Here is a 20,442-nt window from a genome sequence, read left to right as displayed (position 1 = left end):
CTTTGAGGTGCTGAGTGAAGGCAGCAGGGAGCGGCTGCTGCCAATGAGTGAGCGGCTATGATTAGCGGCGTGGCGTGGCCTGGCTCTGGAGTTTATATGGCCATCGCCTCGGGATTCCTGGCGAGCCTGCTCTCTGACGTGGGCCCGGAGCAGCCGTCACTCATTAAAAAGTGCGGCGGGGCCATCAGTGCGGCCATTCGGCGGCTGGTAGCCGGGCGGAGATAGCAGCAGCAGCAGCAGCAGCAGCGTGAGTGAGAGAGTTACCGCGGCGGGACCCGCTCTGTAAAGGCGGACAATGGAGCAGCAAGAGGCGGCGGCCAATGGCCAGGAGGACGGGGAGATGCCGGCTACTGAGAAGGACCTGGCGGAGGACGCTCCCTGGAAGAAGATCCAGCAGAACACGTTCACCCGCTGGTGTAACGAGCACCTCAAGTGTATGAACAAGAGGATCGGGGACCTGCAGAAAGACCTGAGCGATGGCCTCAAGCTGATCGGCTTGCTGGAGGTGCTCAGCCAGAAGAAGATGTACCGAAAGTACCACTCGCGGCCCAACTTTCGCCAGATGAAGCTGGAGAACGTGTCTGTGGCGCTGGAGTTCCTGGACAGGGAGAGGATTAAACTGGTCTCCATCGGTAGGAACAACAGCCCTCTCTCCCTCCCCGAGGGACAGGGCAGTCCCGGGTCTGTCTGTGTGTGTGTGTGTGGGGGGGGGGGGGTGTGAGTGACTCCAGACCCCAAACCCCCGCCCCCTGCACTGGCCCGACTCCTCACTGCACAGGAGTTTAAACCCAGCACTTAGCTTCCCCTCAAAAATATCAATGTGAAGAAATCGCGAGTGGCTTTTGCCAAGAGCGAAAGAAAGCCGAGCGTTACACCCCATACGCGTGTCTCCGGAGAGGAGGCAGAGTTAACGCGGCTGCTGCTAAACTTTGATTAGAACTGGAATGAGTTTGTTGAAGAGGAGCGGATAATTGTTATCTCTCTGTCTTACTAAGGCCATTGGAAACCGGTTTAACAATCCCCTTTAGTAGCAAAGGGGATGGTCGGAGTGGGGAGTTGGGGGGGGGGGAAATAGCTGGGTTACGGGCAAAGAACAAGAAAGTGTGGATAATTTTTGTAAAGAGCTGACACGGCCACGGTGGGCCGAATGGCCACTGCGCTACGTTTCGGTGAATATTGCGTTGACTTGAAGTCTGATTTTCTATTTATGCAGAATCTTATCACATCTCTCAGTAAGGCCAAGCAGTGCTAGAGCTGCAGTGAATTACTTGGCAGTGACTTCTTAGATGAAGGGAACAGCTATTAAACCCACAGCAAGATTCCCACAAATGGCAATGAGATGGTTCTGTCAACACTGAGTCAGAAAGCGCGTGTTTGAGTGCTAGCGCAGAGACCTGAACCCATAAATCCAGACTGACCTCGGGAGTGGGCTGCCATATATTGTCTGCCCTGGTGTAGGTGCAGTCCCTCAGATGAGGCATTAACTCAAAGCCCTCTCTGTGGATGGATGTAAAAGTCCTTGTGGCACTATGTATGGGGGGAAAAAAAGCATGGCCTGACCAATATTTATTAATAAGACAGAGTCTGGTTACTGCTGTTTATGGAATCTTGCTCTGTGTAAATTGGCTGCAGCATTTCTGACATTGCAACTGAGACTACAGCAGGAGGGTTGAACAGATATAGGTTGTACTGAGGCTGTCTTTGTGGTAATATTGGTAGAGAGAATGTTAATTGTGGCACTGGAAGAATTCCTTAATCTTCACTCATTGGGTCTTCTGCACACCAGCTGAACTGTGGGCCCCTGGCTAACATTTTAACTGAGGACCAGTGCAGCTCAGTACAATACTATCAGTTGAGATCATTGGTTTAAGTATATGAGTGACAGGGTGTGAGTGTCCTGCAGTTGTTAATTGTAACAGGTGCAGAAGTAGAGATTTGTAAAAATTGGCACAGCCTGTTAGTGATCACAGGGGCTTCTGTTAGTGAGGGTGGGGGCTGGGGAGTTCCTAATTTCTGGCATTGACTGGAGGCTGACACAGATCGTTCTCAGCCCTGGTCTCCTAGTTGACCAAGTGGAATGTCTGATTTCCACATCCCCCTTCACCACCCAGATTGCCAGTGTCCACCTCAGCTCATCTGCTGTTGGAACTCTCATTCGTGCCAGTGTTACCTCTAGATTCAGGTATTGCCGTGATCTCCTGGCCAGCTTCCCATCTTCCACTTGCCATACATGGCGACTCATCCGAAACTCTGCCTGTGTCTTATCTCTCTCCCTGTTTCTCCACCAGCCCTGCCCTGTGCTTGCTGACCTTCACTGGCCAAAGTTCTCATCCTTGTTTTCAATTCTTCCATAGTCTCCTGCCCTTCTACAAGCTGTTAGAGGTCTTTGTATTATTTTAATCCTTGTAACTGTTGGGGAGCATGCCTTGAACAATCTAGACCCTGATTTCTGGGGTTCCAGCATTAGCTCCTCTTAAGTTATTCCTGAGCCAAAAGTCTGAAGATTTCTTCTCTTGGCTTCCTCTCTACTTTTTTGTGATTTTTCTCTTGTGAAGTATCTTATTGTTAAAGGTGCTCTACAAGTGCAAATTTGTGCAACAAGGGAAACTGCTGCTTGCCTCTCTGGCTGTTTTGTGACAGGCAGTATGGCAGTGGTGGGGGCTGTTTCTTACTGTGATGGGTCAGAATTAAGCAGACAGTATTTTGTTGGACAAAGCCAGTAACCCCACCGTAGACAAGCTGGAAATTGCCAGGCAGGTCAAGCTCTATCAGAAAGCTATAGTTCAAGTTTCGCTATATACCCACAGGACACTTTTTTTCTCAGTGTTCAGTGAGCACTCATGTCTAAATCCAGCTGCCTTGATAGATAGATGAGTCTTGTATTTATTTTGTACATTGCCAAGTCCCTGAAGTCAGACTTGAACTCTCAACCTCTTAATTTACAAAGTGAGAGTTACTACCACAAAAGGAGAGGGACCCATGTTCAAGCCTCTAGTTGAACCAAACTGCTCACTTAACCTTAAGTTTGTTACAAATTGCTTTGGGGTGTCTGAATGAGAATTGGCTTTTCAGTTCTGAGTCTGTTCTATTATTCAAGTAAAATGTATCCACCTGTATCTTAAAATATGATTGATCCGACATCACGAATGAATTGGTTCTCAGTTTCTGCCCCCCTCCCCCATTTTGAGTCAAATCATTCTCTCTAGTAGCATCCAGGTTATCCCTGACCGTGAGGTATCTGGTTACCCAGCAGTGGTTCTGTGCCTTACCCTTCCAGAATATTCCCCACACTTGCAAAGTCACGCCTGTCCCAAGTTGCTATCCATCCCCCTCCTCCATGAACTGAGCTCAGGAGCTATATACAGCTGCCTGTGCAGCTGGCTGGAATGTGTCAGTGATAACCTTGGAGTCTGACAGCTTGCGATGTCACACTGCTCTCTTCCTGTCCTGATGCTCATTTGTCTGACTGCTGGGTCCAAACCACAGTGTGCTGTCAAATACCCAAATCTCCCCAGGGTGTGACTGGTTCACTTCAGCAGTTTGAGTACAGAGTGGGGAAACTTCAATAACCATTAGACTGAATCTGCACTGGTACGTTGAGGTTTTTGGCAGATAGTTTGTCCCTCCCACATTCCTAATGTAGTTGGCAGAGGGGGATTTATCCCAGGAAACCCCTTCTATGTCACAGCCCCCCCCCCCACCCCCACCCCAAACAGTGGCTCAGTGGTTAGCACTGCTGCCTCAGTGCCAGGGATCCAGGTTCGGTTTCAGCCTTGGATGACTGTGTGGAATTTCCATATTCTCCCTGTGCCTGCATGGGTTTCCTCTGGGTGCTTTGATTTCCTCCCACAGTCCAAAGATATGTGGGTTTGGTGGATTGGCCGAGGGAAACTGTGTATCGTTTCTGGGAATGTGCAGGCTAGGTGGGTTAGCCATGGAAAATGCAGAGTTATGGGCATACAGTAGTGGGGTAGGTCAGGGTGGAATGCTGTTCAGAAGACCAGTGTGGACTTAATGGGCCAAATAGCCTGTTTCCGCATTGTAGGGATTCTATGATTCCAACTTTGAATCTCTCTCATAAAGAGTGAGTACGTCTCTTACTTACTTTCTCACTTCTTCTACTCAATAGAGTGGGAGCGAAAGTGCCAATGTCAGCACACAGGAACTCAGGAGCATAATTCCACATGAGATCAAATAACTGTTGCCTCTCTACAGGTGAGAGTGTGACAGTATATCTGCTGTGGACCTGAAGCTGCCTTATGTCTAGTTTTGGTCCCGTTGAATCGAAGGAAAGATGTACTGACACTGGATAGCCCAGAGAAGGTTCTCCTAAGTTGATATCAGCTATGAAGGGATTTTCTTATGAGGAAAGATTGAATAAGTTGGACCTGTGCTCACTGGAGTTTAGCTGAATGAGATGAGATCTTTTTATTGAAACTTTGGTGGTTTAATAGGGTAGACATGGAAAGGTTATTTCTCCTCCCCATAAGGGAGAATCCAAGACCAGAGGACTTAATCTCCAAGGAATGAGTTATTCATTTAAAACTAGTTTGAGGAATTTCTTGAGGGTTGTCAAATCTGTGTCGCTCTTTACTGCAGAGGTCTGTTGAGGCTTGATCATTTAAGTATATTCAAGGCTGTGATAGACAGGTTTTAAATTAGTCAGGGAATCGAGGGTTATGGGGCGAAAGGCAGGAAAGTGTAGTTGAAGATTCAGCTCAGCTATGATCCCACTGAATGATGGAAGAGACCTAACTGGGCCAAGTGGCCACCACCTGCTCCTACACCATATAGCTTTGCTTATTGCTGTCTGGAGGTTGTGGTGGCAGTTTGATTGGTTTCTGCCAATTCTTTGGACATTTGGCAAACCCACATCAGGCCCTTGGAAGGCAATGTAAACATTCATACTGTAAATTATTTCAACGTGTTGGCCCAAGGTCTGGCCCCTTGTGGTTAAGTGTTGGTCCTCTTGCATTCTGCTCCCCTCTGCCAGGGTTTGATGCTGTTGCTGTTCCTGCCAGTCACTGACTGCCGTGTTTGCAGGTTTTAACCATTTTGTGAATCTGAGCTTCCATCCTAGCTTGCTGATCCTCTCCCTGCTCCGTCCGCTGAGGAAAGTTTATCTGATGTTGGTTAAATGATAACCTTTACTCCAATGACCTGACCTGTCCCTTTGCCATTCAGTTATCTAACTTTTTTCCTGTCCTCCTGCTTTCTGTTACTTTTTGTTTATCTCCTTGTTTTTAGGATCCTTCCATACCCTAATGTTTGTGTCGTTTATCTGCTGTCTATTATGCATTGGATTAGCTGAATAAACTGGTTGGGAAAGTTGAGTTTATTGTGAAATGCAGTATTTGATTATTTGTAGATTAGTAGTATTCTTGGATTCTGAGCTAGGCACCGAACAGAAATGCACACCTTTTTCATGGCTGGTATATCTTGGAAAAAGGACCCCATAACACAGGAGACCCAGGCCCCAGTGTTGGCCTACTGTTCCTGCCTATTATGACTTTGCAAGAACAACTAGGAGGAGAATGTCAGTGTCTACATTACCGTTCAAACTCAGCTGGCAGTGATTGTGACTTTAAGAGCAAAATGGGATAAAGAACCCATCAGGGCATATAATCTCGTGAGACAATATTGCGGTGGGGAGGAAACTATGACCAGATAGAGGGCCTCCAAAATGAGTTTGTTTGGTAGCATAGTGTTTGAGATATTTCAGCTTCTGGTGAGACCAAAATTGGTGGCTGTGTAGTTAGTTAAAATTAAATACAGTGGATGCTGGAAACTGAAATAAAAAGAAAACACTGAAAAACCCAGCATATTTCTCCATATCTGTGGAGACAGAAACACCATTAACATTTCAGGATCATAGTTGTTCATAAGTGATCCACCTGGGAATTTGGAAAGAAGAGGTTTCTATACAGTGAATGGCTTGAATGCTGGACCCATTGGCTCAAAGAGGAATTGCTGAATTGAATGGATGCATGCAAGAGAAGCTAGATAAACTCCTTTGGAAGGGAAAGGAATGGAAGTTGTTTGTGTAGGTTCCTGAAATGGTGTGAAGGAGAAACAGTGATGTGGTCCTTTTGGGCTGAATAGACTGTTATAAGTACTTCTTACTTTTGTGAAGAGATGCTACCTGACCTGTGCTTTTCCAGCACCACTCTAGATTAGACTTTTGTAAAGATACAGCTTCAGCCCATGTCCAAATTAAGATGTTAGACTGAAGATGCTTTGAAATGTGGCAACTGACAAATGTCTATCAGCAGCGGGGGGGTTTTGGGAGAGGTGCTCAGAGGGAGAGTCTTGCATTTATCCAGAGCTGCTTGTGATCTGCAAGCATCTAAAATTCTTTTGTGGCTATTTTTAAATATACCCAGGTTCAGTAAATGTCCACAATCAGAAACGTATGATATTTTTGGGTTAGGAAATAAATGAGCCAGGAAACTCTTAACTCCATCTCTTCAAAATGACAGGGTGGATATTTTTACATCCACCCAAGCAGGCAGGTCTGGCCTCCAGTTAATGTGGCATCTGAAAGTTGGCACCTTAGTGCAATTCTCCCTCAGTGTTGCTTTATAGGTTTAGAGCTAGATTTTCCAGCTCCACTCTCTGGAGTGAAACTTGAAACTTGTGAAGTGATTGTTCTACAGAGTCACTGACACACAAGAGACAGGGAACTGTATCTTTTAGGAGGCAGTTAGCTGGAAATTGGAACGTGATATCCTTTTTTTTTTTTGTCACTTAATCCCAAATTCTGATTGTCCAGAATCAACTGAAACTGGTTTTGGTTCAGTTACCAACTAAACATGTCTCTTCGCTTGCTCACCTTTGAGCATACACCGGGTCCTGAATTTAAAAGTAAGAAATTACTGATTCTGGATACTGATTGGAGCCTCAATTTGGCTCCACACCCACTCCGTTTCATTGTCGCTCTCTAACCAGCACCCCCATCTGTTTTTTAATTCCTCCACAGGATGTGGGTATCACTGGCTAGGTCAGCATTTATTGCCCATTCCTGATTGCCCAGTGGACAGTTGAGAATCAACCACATTGCTGTGGGTCAGGAGTTGCATGTAAATGAGATCTGGTAAGGACAGCAGCTTCCAGATGAGTTCTTTCAACAATCAACAATGGATTCATGGCCATTAGACTCTTGATTCCATACTTTTATTTTGCTGTGGCAGGATTTGAAACCAGGACCCAGAACATTCCCTGGGTTCCTGGATTAACAGTCCAGTTATAATCCACTAGGCCATTGCCTCACTCACCTACACTCAATCCCAACACTGTGCAATTGTACAGACTCCTGTTTGTTCTGCTCAGCCTGGCTAATACCTATGGTGGAAACAGTTGAAAGTCTAGAATAATTTGGGATGTAATTTTGACTTGATGTTTGGAACCTTATGAAGCTAACTAAGGCCAATATGGATTTGCTGAAGGCAGATTAAGTTGGTCAAAACACCCAATCAGTTTTTTTTTGAAGAAATGGAGAGGTTTGATGAAGATGGTGTAGTTGATAGGATGTGTATGACTTTTCAAAAGGAAATTGATATGGTACCATCTAATACTCTTGGGGTACAATTCAAAACCCACAATATTGAAACACTGATACAAACATGGCTGAAGGATTGAAAGTAGTTGAAAATATTATTTTCTGTCCCTAGAAGACAGTGTTATTTTGCTTGGTCAGAATGATTTGGACTTGATCATAAGTTTGAAGTTTGCAGATGATATGGAAGTTTGGAATTGTAGTGAACCATGAGCTGGGTGGTAACATAATTCCGAGTATTTGGACTGGCAAAGTCGGCAAACACAATCAACTGAGGTGTGGAATGATATGATTTGGTAAAAATGACCTCAATGGTACAAGTTTTTAAAGGAGGTGCAGGAACACCAACTTGGAGATCTATGTTCACAAATCTTTTGAAGGCAGAGTTTAGGAAAGCTGATTTTTAAGAAAAGCAGCGGGAGCCCTTGGCTTTATGAATAAATGCATAAACCGCAATATTATGTTAAACTTGTATAAATGGTTGGCTTAGCCCCAGCTGGAGCATTGTGATCCGTTTGGGGCCTCGGAAAGGAGGTCATGGCTTCGGCGAGGGTAGCAAGTAGCTGATCAGAATGGTACCCGGGCTAAGGGACATCAGTTACATCGGCTGGAACTGTTCTCCTTTTGGAGCAGAGAAGGTTAAATGGAAACTTTTTTTTTGATTTTGAACTATTCAAAATTTATGAATGGTTTTGGCACAAGAACCAGAGATGTCATGAGGAAATTATTTTTACACAGTGAGTTGTTGAAATCTGGAATGCAGCATGGTGGAAGCAGATTCAATAATGTTCAAAAGAGATTTGGAAAAATAGTTGAAAGGAACAACATTGACAGGGCTTTAGGGAAGGAGTTGGAGAGCATGACAAATGGATAACCCTTTGTTTAAAAGCTGGCAGTGCTACAATAGGCTAAATGACCGCCTTCTGTGCTGATCGTTCTATGAAGTGCTAATCACTGTCACTCATTGTTCAGGATAATGATTACTGTCTGGGTAACTGTTCACAGCTACAGTTTGTTTGAGGTAAAATGATGTAACTGTGCAGACTTGCTGATTTTAGATGGTTGGAGAGAACCTTTTTTTTTCTCATCTATTTAGAATACCCTGTATTGTAAAAGTATGAGTCACCCCGCCACCCCCTCTTCAGTACTGGTTTGTGTCTGGGCAGTTATATCACCTGTAGCTGCGGAATGTTTACAGCAGACTGTGTGGCACTTTAGCTGTCCAACGTCAGGCTTTATTTGGTAACAGATGAATAAGGATTTCTCTAGTCTGACGAGTGAGCGAAGATTGGTCCCACATCAACTAATGGTGAGAGTATTACCCTTGTGGTCTGTCTCCCTCGGAGGCTGTGGGAGGGGGCACTGCAGTGTCTGTGCGAGGAACACTGGGTGGCTGCATTGGGAGTGGGTGTTTAGTGCAGAAAGTGATCCGTGCAGAGGAACTGCTGGTGGAAATCTACATTTCTGAAGTTTCCGTTCATCATGGAATTTCTGATGGCAGTGTTTTCAGTGACAGGAACCGAGGTCATGAAGGAGAAAATAAACTAGACAAAAAAACCCAAAAAAACGATGGACACTGGAAAAAGAGTCATAAGGAGCTGAGCTCAGCACACCATCCCCAGACCTGGGTGAGGAAATCCATGTTGCCCACAGTGCACCAGCCAGGATATCTGTGGATGGGCTAGAAGATTGCCAGCAGTGGCCTGAGTTCAGGAAACCTTCAGATGAGTGAGGCAGATATTCATGTGGGGAGAGTCCCTCATGGGGAGGGGTCACTGGTGTTTCTCTTCATCAGGCTGTGGGATGTCACTGTTCAACATGACCTACTTCATGACCCTCAACGATGTATTCTTCCTGTAAATCGCATCTGACGTTCAGATAGTCAGTTGAGTATCTGGCCTGTCCCTGCATACATGAGCCAGGGAAGTACTAATGTGGGTTGGATGCATTGTTTCACCAAGCACTCACTCCCAGGACCAGTCCAGTGTGGGTTAGATAAAGAATCCCCTAATAAAAACCTTCGAGGACTTGCGCAGCATGGATTAGGTGGGTTGGAGTCTGTGTTGGTTCAATGCTTTGGGAATGTTTTTGCCCCTGTGACCATCTAATCTGACAGCATCTCCCTGAGCCAAATCCTGTCCCCTTTTATTTTTTCTCCCCCACCAATCTCCTTTCCCCTTACCACTAGCCGCCTGTGTTTGGGCACACCTTACCACTACTGGTCTAGGAAGTGTACATCAGGAATGTTACTTGAACTGCTCTTTTTTTTTCCCCCCCTCTCCTCTCCCCTTGCCCCACATGCCAGTAGAGAAACCTTGTATAAATTTCTTCCTTTTTCAATTTCAGATTTTCCTTTCCTAAGTGTTCTTCACTTGCCCTCCATCTTGCAAGCTCAGCACTGTGTTCCTGTTTTTGATGTTTTAAATGTTTTGAAGTTGTTGCTCAGTAATGACTCTGTCCCCTGTTCTTGTTTATTCAGACAGTAAGGCCATTGTGGATGGGAACCTGAAGCTGATCTTGGGTCTGATCTGGACCCTCATTCTCCATTACTCCATCTCTATGCCCATGTGGGAGGATGAGGATGATGAAGATGTCAAGAAGCAGACTCCCAAGCAAAGGCTGCTGGGATGGATTCAGAACAAGATTCCACAACTTCCAATCACCAACTTCAACCGGGATTGGCAGGATGGCAAGGCATTGGGTGCATTAGTGGACAACTGTGCCCCAGGTGAGGAACTCTGTGGATGTGGCATCACCAATTAGTGGGGGGGTGCAGATTTCAGAAGAGCAAGAAGACTTTTGAGGTTGGGTGCCAGGATCGTGAAGTTAAAACATGGAGCCTGATTCTGTAATTGGTCATCGGTAGGTGCATGTATTTTGAGTGTTTGGGGAGATGCAGGGTGGTGATGTTGGGTTATTGTAGGCAGTAGGCGGATCACGGAACACTATCAATGTCTTAATAAAATGAGCCAATTGTAATGTAAACTGTATGATATGCTGAGATGTATACCTTTGCCCTGATACAGTTCAGAAACTAAAGAGCAAGATGTGGTACCCTCGATAGAGCAAGCCAGACTCCCTGCTTCTGCCAGCAGCATCCTTGAGACCATCACTTATCTTCTCCAGTGGGGGAATCACTACAAACCCAAAGGCCCACTTGTCCACCAGGAGCAGGGATTCTGTGAAATCATTGGGGGAAAGTAGAGCTCAGATAGCACAGTGAATGTCGAAGATTTGCTCCAAAGAGCAAGGAGTCCAACCATCTCTCGCATCACCATCTCCCCCAGTGGAGACGAAGTGTAAATAGTGGAAGAATTGTGCAAAAATCAGAATTCCACGTCCTCACCTGTTCAAACCCCACTCGCATAGCGTGTGACTCAATCATTTTAGATGGTTTAGTTATTTCAGGATCCACAGCTCTGGAGTGAACATAAGTCACCCTTGCTTGCCAAGGGACTGCCTAATGTGACAGCATTATAGAATTGTCTGTCAAGAATAGACATTAAAATAGGTGGTGTCACTGTGTGGGGGCTGAGGCATGAGGGGACAGGCAACTGCAAGGGATACTGGCATGGACAGGTTGCAGATGGGTGTTAACAATGACCCCATGTCTGTATTTATTTCTCTATCTTCCCTCCCCTCCATCCCCACCCTGCCAAACATGCCTCTCCCAGAGTTAACATGAGGTTCCTGGTGTTTACCTTGAGGCAGAAAAGTTCAGACTGGGTTTGAAAGCACAGCGAAGTGGTGTTGAGTGTACAGGGATTTGAGAGAAAACAAAAGCTGGTATGATTTGGGCCCAGAGCAGGGGCTGATGTTGTGAATTATCAATCTTGTCAATCAAATATGTAATCATGTTGAGATCTGGTGATCTTCAAATAAGGAGGCCCCTCCCCACCCCCATTACTTCAGTCCTCCTCCAAGCCAGGAGCATTTGGTGCTGACCATTCACTGATCGCAGTTTAGTCTTCAGGGAGCTACATTAGGATTGAATTTGGAGCTACCCTGATCTGTGGTAGAGGGGAGTTTGAGGCTCTTCTGTATGGCAATGTTGGAGTCTTTATTATTGGTGTGACACTTGAGTGAGAAGCTGTAGGTTCATGCCAACCACAGACCCATACCCATAATTTGGGCTGATGTGCCCAGGGCAGGACTGCAGGAGAGTTGCACTATACCTGGAGAGGGTAAGGAGAGAATGTTGGACTGTCCAAAGTGTAAACAGGACGAACACTGCAATGTGGGGCAGTGATAATGAAGGAATGCTGTGTAATTGAAGGGGACAGTACAGGGAGAGTGCTACACTGTTGCATTGATGGAGGGGCATGAAGCAATGGTATACTGTTAGGTGACAGTATGGGGCGAGTGCTGCACAGTCAGTGGAGACAATATGTAGAATAGACTGCAACATTGTCAGAGCAAGAACTAACTGGAGGGTCTTAATGGTGGGTGGGACAGTCCTGCTATTGGAACACAATCTCTTGTCCACCTCCATGTGGCTTTTCCCAGCAATGTACTAAGGATACAATGTTTCCCTGCTCCTTGATTGCAAGATTTCTTGTTATGCCTGCAGGTCTGTGCCCTGACTGGTTGGACTGGGACCCAAACCAACCTGTGGACAATGCCAGGGAGGCCATGCAACAGGCTGATGATTGGCTGGGAGTCCCTCAGGTACGTATCTGTTCAGTTACAGCAGATTCTGTGGAGCAGCTTCATGGAATCTCTGCTGTAGTGAGACATTGATCCCCTGTAACACTGGATTCAAGCTGCCATCTTACTGCTGCTGTTGGCTTTGGGAATATTCTCCCTGCCTTTGTCCTCACTGATTTCTCTATTGCTTCCTGTCACTGTAGGTGATTGCTCCTGAAGAGATTGTAGACCCCAATGTAGATGAACACTCAGTGATGACCTACCTCTCCCAGTTCCCCAAGGCAAAACTCAAACCTGGTGCCCCCCTCAGGACCAAAATCAACCCCAAGAAAGCTCGTGCTTATGGACCAGGTAAGGAACATAGGACTGGAAAGAGATTAGCATTTAATAGCTATCTAGCCATTTGAGATCATAGTTGATCTGTGACCTTAATCCACCTTTCCTTGTATCCTTTTAATTCCTTTTGTTGGTTAACCAAATCCTGTCCATATTGGAGGTAAAATTTTAACCATGAGTCTTTTTAATAGAGTTCCATAATTCTAGTTGTCTGCACTTTTTGACCTGTGTCTAATGTCATACTATTAATGTCTGATATCATTAATGTTTGACTTGGTTGCAGGAATCGCCCCCCAGGGTAATGTGGTCTTAAAGCCAGCAGAGTTCACAGTGGAGACGATTAATGCGGGTCTTGGGGAGGTCCTAGTCTATGTGGAGGACCCTGAAGGCCATACTGAAGAGGTAATGTGTGCAAGTCTTGGTTTAGTCTGTGCTGTGGGTATGCTCTGACTACTGTAGAACTGGGACTGAATCCCTCCTTCCCTGAGTGACTGATAGCTGCTCTGGGTGGGTGAGTGACCAGCACTGGTTAGTGTGGAAGGGCACTCACTCAATTGTTTCCTTTCTTTGTACAGGCCAGAGTGATCGCAAACAATGATAAGAATCGCACATACTCGGTGTCCTATATACCCAAGGTTGCTGGACTTCACAAGGTAATTCTCTCACATTCTACTCCAAATATGCACTCTGCTCTTGATTAACCAATTCTCATTGTCCCCCTCCCTGATCCTTGAGTTATTTTTTTTGTGCATAGTTAGGTTTGTGCTGGGTTTCTCTTCATTGCCCTGCAGACCTTTCAATGACAATGTCGAGAATCTGGGGAAAGACCGAGTCCAACAGGACTGGACCAAGCTTGTAACTCCTCAAGTGAGCAGGAGGAGGCCATTCAGGTCCTTGAGCTTGTTCCTCCATTCTATTACTTTCATCTCGACCCCACTTGCCCTACATCCCTTACACACACAACCCCAAACAAACTATCAACCTGTGTCTGACCTCCTGTGTTTTTCCAGTGCCATATTTTTTGACTGATCTCCCAACATCTGCAGTCCTCACTTTCTCTGGCTCAGTAAACCTTGAGCTCCAGCATCGATAGGTTTGTGATGCAGAGGGTCCAAGGTTTTGCTACACCATGTGAAGAAACACCACCTGACAGCAATGCTGAACAAGCTATCTTGAATTTTAAGGTCATGACCCCTTGTTCAGGGCTTGTTGTCGAAGGTGATGGTTTCCTTCTGTCTTGTTAATCCTATTTAGCATATCTCTTCCTAATTTAAATCTCTCCACTCCATGGTTTAAGATCTCTGCAGTTTGTGGAAGGCTCCATTGAATCATAGAATCTCTACAGTGTGGAAGCAGGCCATTCAGTCTATAGTGTCACACTGACCTCCAAAGGACATCCCACCTGGTTTCTGTAACCCTGAATTTCCCATGGGAAATCCAAATAGCCCATACATCCCTGGAATCCATGGGGCAATTTAGCATGGCCAATCCACCTAACCTGTGCATCTTTGGAGTGTGGAGTCCCTGCAAACCCATGCAGACCGTCACCAGAGGCTGAAATCAAACTCAAGTCCCTGGCACTGAGGCTATAGTGTTAACCTCTGAGCCACTGTGCTGCCCATAGGATGGCGATTGTTGAATGGCCAAAAAAATCCTAACACGTTATCTTTTCTTTAATCGTACAGTCCTTGTGTTTATTTCTAGGTAACAGTTTTGTTTGCTGGACAACCGATTGACAAAAGTCCTTTCAATGTTCAAGTTGGCATGGCACTGGGTGATGCCAATAAAGTAACAGCCCGAGGGCCTGGCTTGGAACTGAATGGGAATGTGGCCAATAAACCAACGTACTTTGACATATACACTGCAGGTAAGGAGGGCAATGAAGATAAATCCTGCTGATGGCCTCCATGGCAAGATCAATAAAATGCTCTGGGAATGAGCTGTTGGACTGGGAGTGTTAATAACTTGATTTGAGATGAAGTGGGGTTTAATGATGGGCTTGTGGTTAGAGTATTGCAGAGTTTCTTGGTGATGTGGTTTTAAACTTTAAAGCAGTGGTTGGTTAATAAGACTTTAAATCACATTTGAAACTAATTAGAATGTGTCATTATTCCAAAAGAGTCAGATTGGTGCATTGTGGAAGGAGACCATTTGGCCTGTAATGTCTGTGCTGGCTCTTTCGAAGAGCTGTTCAGTTTTGACTCACTTTCTCAGTTGTTTTCCTGTCGTCCTGCAAAGTTTTCCTGTTCAATACATTTCACATTGTGACAATTCCTACAGAGCCCCATCCACATTGCAGGGGGTGTGATACAGATTGTATTCTCAAGGAGAAGAAATTTCTCCTCCTAGTTGTTCTTCTTTGAAATCGGTGTTGCTGGAGAGGCAACACAGTGCGCCTAAGTATTGCCTGTCTGGGTAGTGTGCAGTACTCTTTAAACACCAGCCCGTCCCAGTCAAACTGTTTGTCTTATTCATTCACCTTCTTCGCAGTGGAATAGCAACCTCATGTAAGTCTGACTTGATTTGATCTCTCCTTAGCATTATCTGCTCCAGGAATAATTGCCACTACCCCAGTCACTCCACAGGAATGAAGTCCTTATTCTGTCATCCCTGTAAAGTCCCTCTGTATCCTCAGTAGGAACTTGCTAAGGTTTGTGTCTAAAATCGCACTCAGCACTCTAGCTGGTGCTGAACAGCCAGTTGTAAAGTCTCACTTGCTGCCTTTTTTGTTTTATAAACAATGTCTCAATCTGGAATGCAAAGTATCCTCCGTTTCTTAATCACCTTTTTTAATACTAACTAACACTACAAATCAATCTGTTCCTGAGCTGCCACAAGCTAATATCATCTGGTTTATTGTTTGTTGTCCCTCCTATAGTGAGCCATCTCATGCTATATCTGAGAAAATGTATCTACCGAAAACACTGTTGATTTTCACCAGTTTCTGTCTCTGACCTTCTGAAGTCTGTCAGCTGCATTGCAAGGTTTTGCATTATTTGTGTACTTTTGAAATTGGTACTTCATCTATTCACATTCAGGATAGTTAACAATAAAACAAGTAGTGACTGTATTGATATTGGCTCACTGGGGGCGTCCCACTTTTTGTACAACACTCCAGTCAGGAGGATACAAATAATGCATACTTCATTATTCTGTACATCCACCACCCAGCTGGTTTTTATAATTAAACTACCATCATGCTGCTTTTTTTTCTCTAAATAAGTCTGTGAAAATTCATGCACTGCTTTCAGTAACTCGTTACTTCAAGGATTCTATCTGTTAGATACTAATAACTAGTTGCTTCTCAAATCTCTGGAGTTCTCCATTTTAACCTGTGCTGCTCCAAGTTTGAATTTTTGATCTTTTTAATGCCCTATAACTTTCCCACTGCTGACAGATTTAGCCTGTAGTTACAGATCTAACCAACATTTATGTATCTTTTTGTTTTTTTTTTGTATCAATTGCAGTCCTTCAGTCAACTTCTGATTTGTATGTTTAGTGATGGGATCAATGTAGAGTTCACAAATTTATATAGTGCTGCTGGATTATGGCAATTGCTGTCCAGCTTCAACATACACGGTGTCCCTTGTGTTTACCTTTTTAGGTGCCGGATCAGGAGATGTCGGGGTTGTTATTGTTGATCCCCAGGGTCGGCGGGACACGGTGGAGGTAATTCTGGAGGATAAAGGTGACAGTGTAATGCGCTGTACCTACAGGCCCCTACTTGAAGGTCCTCATACCATCTATGTAACATTTGCTGGGGCCCAGATACCCAAGAGCCCTTTCACTGTCAACATCTCAGAAGGTACGTTCCACAAGGGTCCTTTCTTTCTGTGAGGTGGGTCTTTTCTTTCTCCTCCCTTGGCTCCCCTCTCCCTCTTTGGGGGCACTCAACAGAGTAAGGGTGTGGTTGGTCACTAGCTGGAGGGGAACGAAGCTCTCTGCCTCTAAGGCAGAAAGAATGGAAACTGGAGTTCAGGCTGGGGGGGTGCCAGGAAAGGGTATGGGGTGGTTGAGGAGGTAGCCACTCGAGAGGGTGGCTGATACTTGCTGGTGGGCTGAAGAGGCCAGAGATTGGAAATGGCAGATATAGGAGGCTGGATCTGCAAAGTGGCCAAGTCTCCAATTGCAACAAGATCAAGGATGAACAATGGTGCTAGTGGAGGCCAAAGAGGTGCAGCACATGAGGGTTAATGGAAGCAAAACACTTATCTTGGGGGAGATCACATCTGTTGATGACACTTTGTGAACAGAGGCTTTCACATTCAATGTTTGTGCTGTTGTTCCAAACAGCTGTAAGTTGGTCATGGTTTATGTTTTAGCATTTAATGAAGATGAGCAGTCAAAGGGATGATTTTGACATTTTATTTCTAATGTGTGTTTGTTAGTTTTTATTGTACACCATGATGTTCCAAGTGCTTTATTATTTATGATGTATCAGCCAACTCAAACACATCAAGCTCTCTAATCAGCATTGTAATCAACCTTTCATGATGCAGATTGTATTTTGTGATATTGATTTTGAATAATAAACATTGAACCAGGGTGCTGTGGAGAATAATCCTGCAATAATGTGAATAATACAGTGGGATCCTTTTAGTGTAGTGCTATGGTGTGGCACTGCCTGTGTTGTGAGCTGAACCATCTGTGGTATGACTTGACTGTCACCTTCTCCTTTGAACCAGGTCATTGTGAATATGCACAGTAAGATAGACAGTCAATGAAGTTACTGTCTGGTTTGACTGAAATCCTGTCTGTCCCTAATTACCCCTACGATTGTGCCCTGACCTAGTCTTGTAGTCACAGTATTTATGCCTGTTCCAGTTCTGTTTCTGGTCAATGGTAATCTCTTACCACTAGCGCATGATTCAGTGTTAATGCAATTGTTGGCTGTTTGGTTTAGTGCAGTTAGTTAAGAGGACAGGATGTTATAGTGACTTGCCCGAGGATAAGAATGACTAATGTGATTAGTTAATGGCAATGCAAGGTTGATTAATCCAGTTAGTTGGAAGGTGACTTTGAGACTGGGCTGCAGTGAGTTAATGCATAAATTCCTCCACCTGTTTCTCAATGACCAGGCCAGTAGAGATGGGAGCTGTTGATGGGAGGGATGGTGGGTGAGGTTTGCAGCTCCTTGAGAGCATAATTGCATTTTCCTCCACCACCACTGCCCTCCCTGCCAACTGAACTGCAGGAAGCCACATGAACCTTCATCTCTCACACTGTTGCATTTCTTATTTCATCTTCTTCTCTTCCGGGTGACTTTGTGCTTGGACTGACCTCAGGAGTCCCCTCTCCAACCCCGGTTGCTGCTCCAGTTCCGATTACGATCGTTCCTCAGTCCATTCGCACCCCGCCAGCAGACAAGGCCAAGAAAGCTCCACCCCCTCCTCCCAAACCAAAACGACCACGTTAGTATTGGCCTGCGATGAGTGTCTGCTTGTGCTTGTATTTGACTTGAGGGGTGTGGGTCCTGCTTCTGTCTGAGTGAAGGCCACCAACTGTGTGACTGAAGGCCATTGGTTGTGCTTCTGAGTGAGTGAGCCTGACACAGGTTGCTGCAGAGCCTGTGCTGGGCAAGTCATGATGACTGGTTCATGGAGCCTGTGGAAACCCTCAAGTCTACAAGGATATATTGACTTGACCTTGCTGGTTCTTTACTAACCTGGAATGTGATTGTTCAGTCGCTTGGAACACTAACCCAGCAATCTTTTTGAAATTTGAGGTGGAGGGGGGGTGATTTGTTAGCTGTCCTGTTTGGCTGAGATCTGCATATCTATCTTTTTCTGTAAGAACAAGTTGATGGGAGTTTGTAAGCTCTTCTCCAGACTGGCTTTGTCTCTCTGTCTTGACTGCTATGAATTAGTGGAGGTGGGGTAGTTAATTGACTGACTGAAATCGTCAGTAGATCGGTTTTAGATTTGGCCACCTCATGTACCCACCCCCACCTAGATCAACATATGTTTCAGAGGAGCCAAGAGCCTGGCCTGTCTTCGAAACCAGGCATTGGTGAACTGTGCCCTGGTCTGGGGTGGGGCCTATCGCCTCTGTTACATGTGGTGATGGGGTGGAAGGTTTCTGTAGCTGATCCTGTGGTGAGTCCAGCTTCTCTTTTGTTCCTGGTGTAACCAGAGTTGCTGCAGTGCCTGGCTGATGGGATGGTGTTGCCTCAGGCCATGGGAATGGAGTGGTGGAGCTGTCTGGGTGGCATTCTGCCCTGGCTCATTGGCACTAACTCTGAACTCTGTTTCTGGCAGCATGCAACCCAAATGCGTGTCGAGCCTCTGGGAGAGGCCTGCAGCCTAAAGGGGTGCGAGTCAAGGAGATGACTGACTTCAAGGTCTTCACTAAAGGCGCAGGAACTGGAGAGCTGAAGGTCGTCATCAAAGGACCCAGTGAGTTGGGGTGGAGGGCTGAAACTGCTGCTGAGTGTTGTGGATGTGGGCAGAGAGGATGGAAAGGCCCTAGAAGCTGCGGTATAGCCTGGCAAGGGGCTTAGTCCTAACCTGCTGTGGTTAGGCTGCTTCCTGTTGTCAGAATCATTAAAATGTATGATTTCGGAGGGGGCCATTCAACTCCTGTCTGTACTAGCTCATGGAACAATTGCCCAGCTAGTCCTGTTCTCCAACCCTATTTATTCTAAACTTTTCATCCATTCCCACCATCTGTTGTTTTGACTGTAAATTTGCCATGTCCCAGTAAATAGTGGAAAGCTAAAAAAATTAATAGGAAGCTATGCAGTGACCATGTTTTTTTTCCCCAGCTGCTCTCTCCCTGGTGAATGGTAGTGCATTTGGGTATGCTGGAAATCACCAGCTGGCCCTTGGACCTGGAAACAAACCTGGGTAGTGGGATATGCAGCAGTGATCAGTTCCCCATGCTCTCGCTTTGTAGACCTGCAGCATTAGTTCACTAGCCAGCAACCAGGACATCTGAGAAGCCCATCCTTTCTGAAGAAGCTGTTATGCATGAGAAATTGCCAGTAATAGTCACTGTCTTCTGTGAATACTTACTTTCTCTCCAGAGGGTACAGAGGAGCCAGTCAAAGTTCGTGATGTTGGTGACGGTGTCTACGAATGTGAATATCACCCAATGATTGGGGGAAAGTATGTGGTGACCATCACTTGGGGCGGTTATGCTATTCCCAGGAGGTGAGTCATGCCTTGCAGTTCAGCAGAAATGTAACTGTGTGGCTAAATTGGAGCCATAATATTGAAACCAGGAGATGGGCAAGTGTGCAGGTTGAGCTTGCTGAACAACACAGGGCATGGGAGTCTTGATCAACATTCTTTGAAGTTAGAGAAGTCCATTCAACAGTCTCAAATAACAGCAAGGAAGAAGCTGTTCTTGAACCTGTTAGTGCATGTGTTCAAGCTTCTGTATCCTGTGAGATGGAAGAGAGTGTTACTGAAGTGGGAGAGGTCTTTGATGGCAGCCTTTCTGCAGCAATGGGAAGTGTAAATGGAGTCCATGGATGGGAGGTTGGTGTCTATAGTCTGGGCTGTATATGCCAGTGCAGTACAGAGGGAGAGCAATGCAATGACAATCTGGGTTCAGGACTCCGGTCTTTGCATTGAGGCCTGAATGCACAACCACCTGACTCAGGATATGTGCCAGCCACTGAGGCAGAGAAGCCATTTGTAAATGTCAACCCTTTCTGTGCAAGATGAAGCGAATATGGAGCAGTAGAAGTTGTTGGTTGTACTGAATCACTTATTTTCTTCCTCAGTCCGTTCGAGGTGGAGGTTGGACCGGAAGCTGGGGCTCAGAAGGTGCGAGCCTGGGGACCAGGCCTGGAGACTGGGGTCGTGGGCAAGTCGGCTGATTTTGTTGTTGAGGCGATTGGAACTGAAGTTGGAACACTGGGTAAGCATGTTTGTTGCTGGTTTCACGATGGGGTTCCC

The 20,442-nt window shown here is 45.6% G+C and overlaps 1 protein-coding gene across 4 annotated transcripts in view; it reads left to right on the top strand.

The window, feature by feature from the left end:
* Positions 1–243: 243 nt before the first annotated feature.
* The window catches only part of flncb (filamin C, gamma b (actin binding protein 280)), a 58,192-nt gene continuing 37,993 nt past the window's right edge, over positions 244–20,442 (top strand). For 2 of the 4 annotated variants that reach the window (XM_043713904.2, XM_043713903.2), the window contains exons 1-12: positions 244–632; positions 10,035–10,283; positions 12,126–12,223; positions 12,406–12,553; positions 12,822–12,940; positions 13,114–13,191; positions 14,243–14,405; positions 16,143–16,343; positions 17,824–17,949; positions 18,796–18,933; positions 19,563–19,689; positions 20,268–20,404. In XM_043713904.2, coding sequence (XP_043569839.1) covers positions 296–632; positions 10,035–10,283; positions 12,126–12,223; positions 12,406–12,553; positions 12,822–12,940; positions 13,114–13,191; positions 14,243–14,405; positions 16,143–16,343; positions 17,824–17,949; positions 18,796–18,933; positions 19,563–19,689; positions 20,268–20,404 — 1,921 coding nt within the window. In that variant the 5' untranslated portion in view covers positions 244–295. The remainder of the gene's footprint in view (positions 633–10,034; positions 10,284–12,125; positions 12,224–12,405; positions 12,554–12,821; positions 12,941–13,113; positions 13,192–14,242; positions 14,406–16,142; positions 16,344–17,823; positions 17,950–18,795; positions 18,934–19,562; positions 19,690–20,267; positions 20,405–20,442) is intronic. The other 2 variants (XM_043713906.2, XM_043713905.2) reach the window with 1 other exon arrangement.

Source organism: Chiloscyllium plagiosum, unplaced genomic scaffold, assembly GCF_037043375.1.
Source record: "Chiloscyllium plagiosum isolate Xiang-an unplaced genomic scaffold, Cpla_swu_hap1 HiC_scaffold_23, whole genome shotgun sequence".
Lineage (NCBI taxonomy): Eukaryota > Metazoa > Chordata > Chondrichthyes > Orectolobiformes > Hemiscylliidae > Chiloscyllium > Chiloscyllium plagiosum.
Note: the sequence above shows the minus strand (reverse complement) of the source record. Positions and strands in the feature narration are given on the sequence as shown.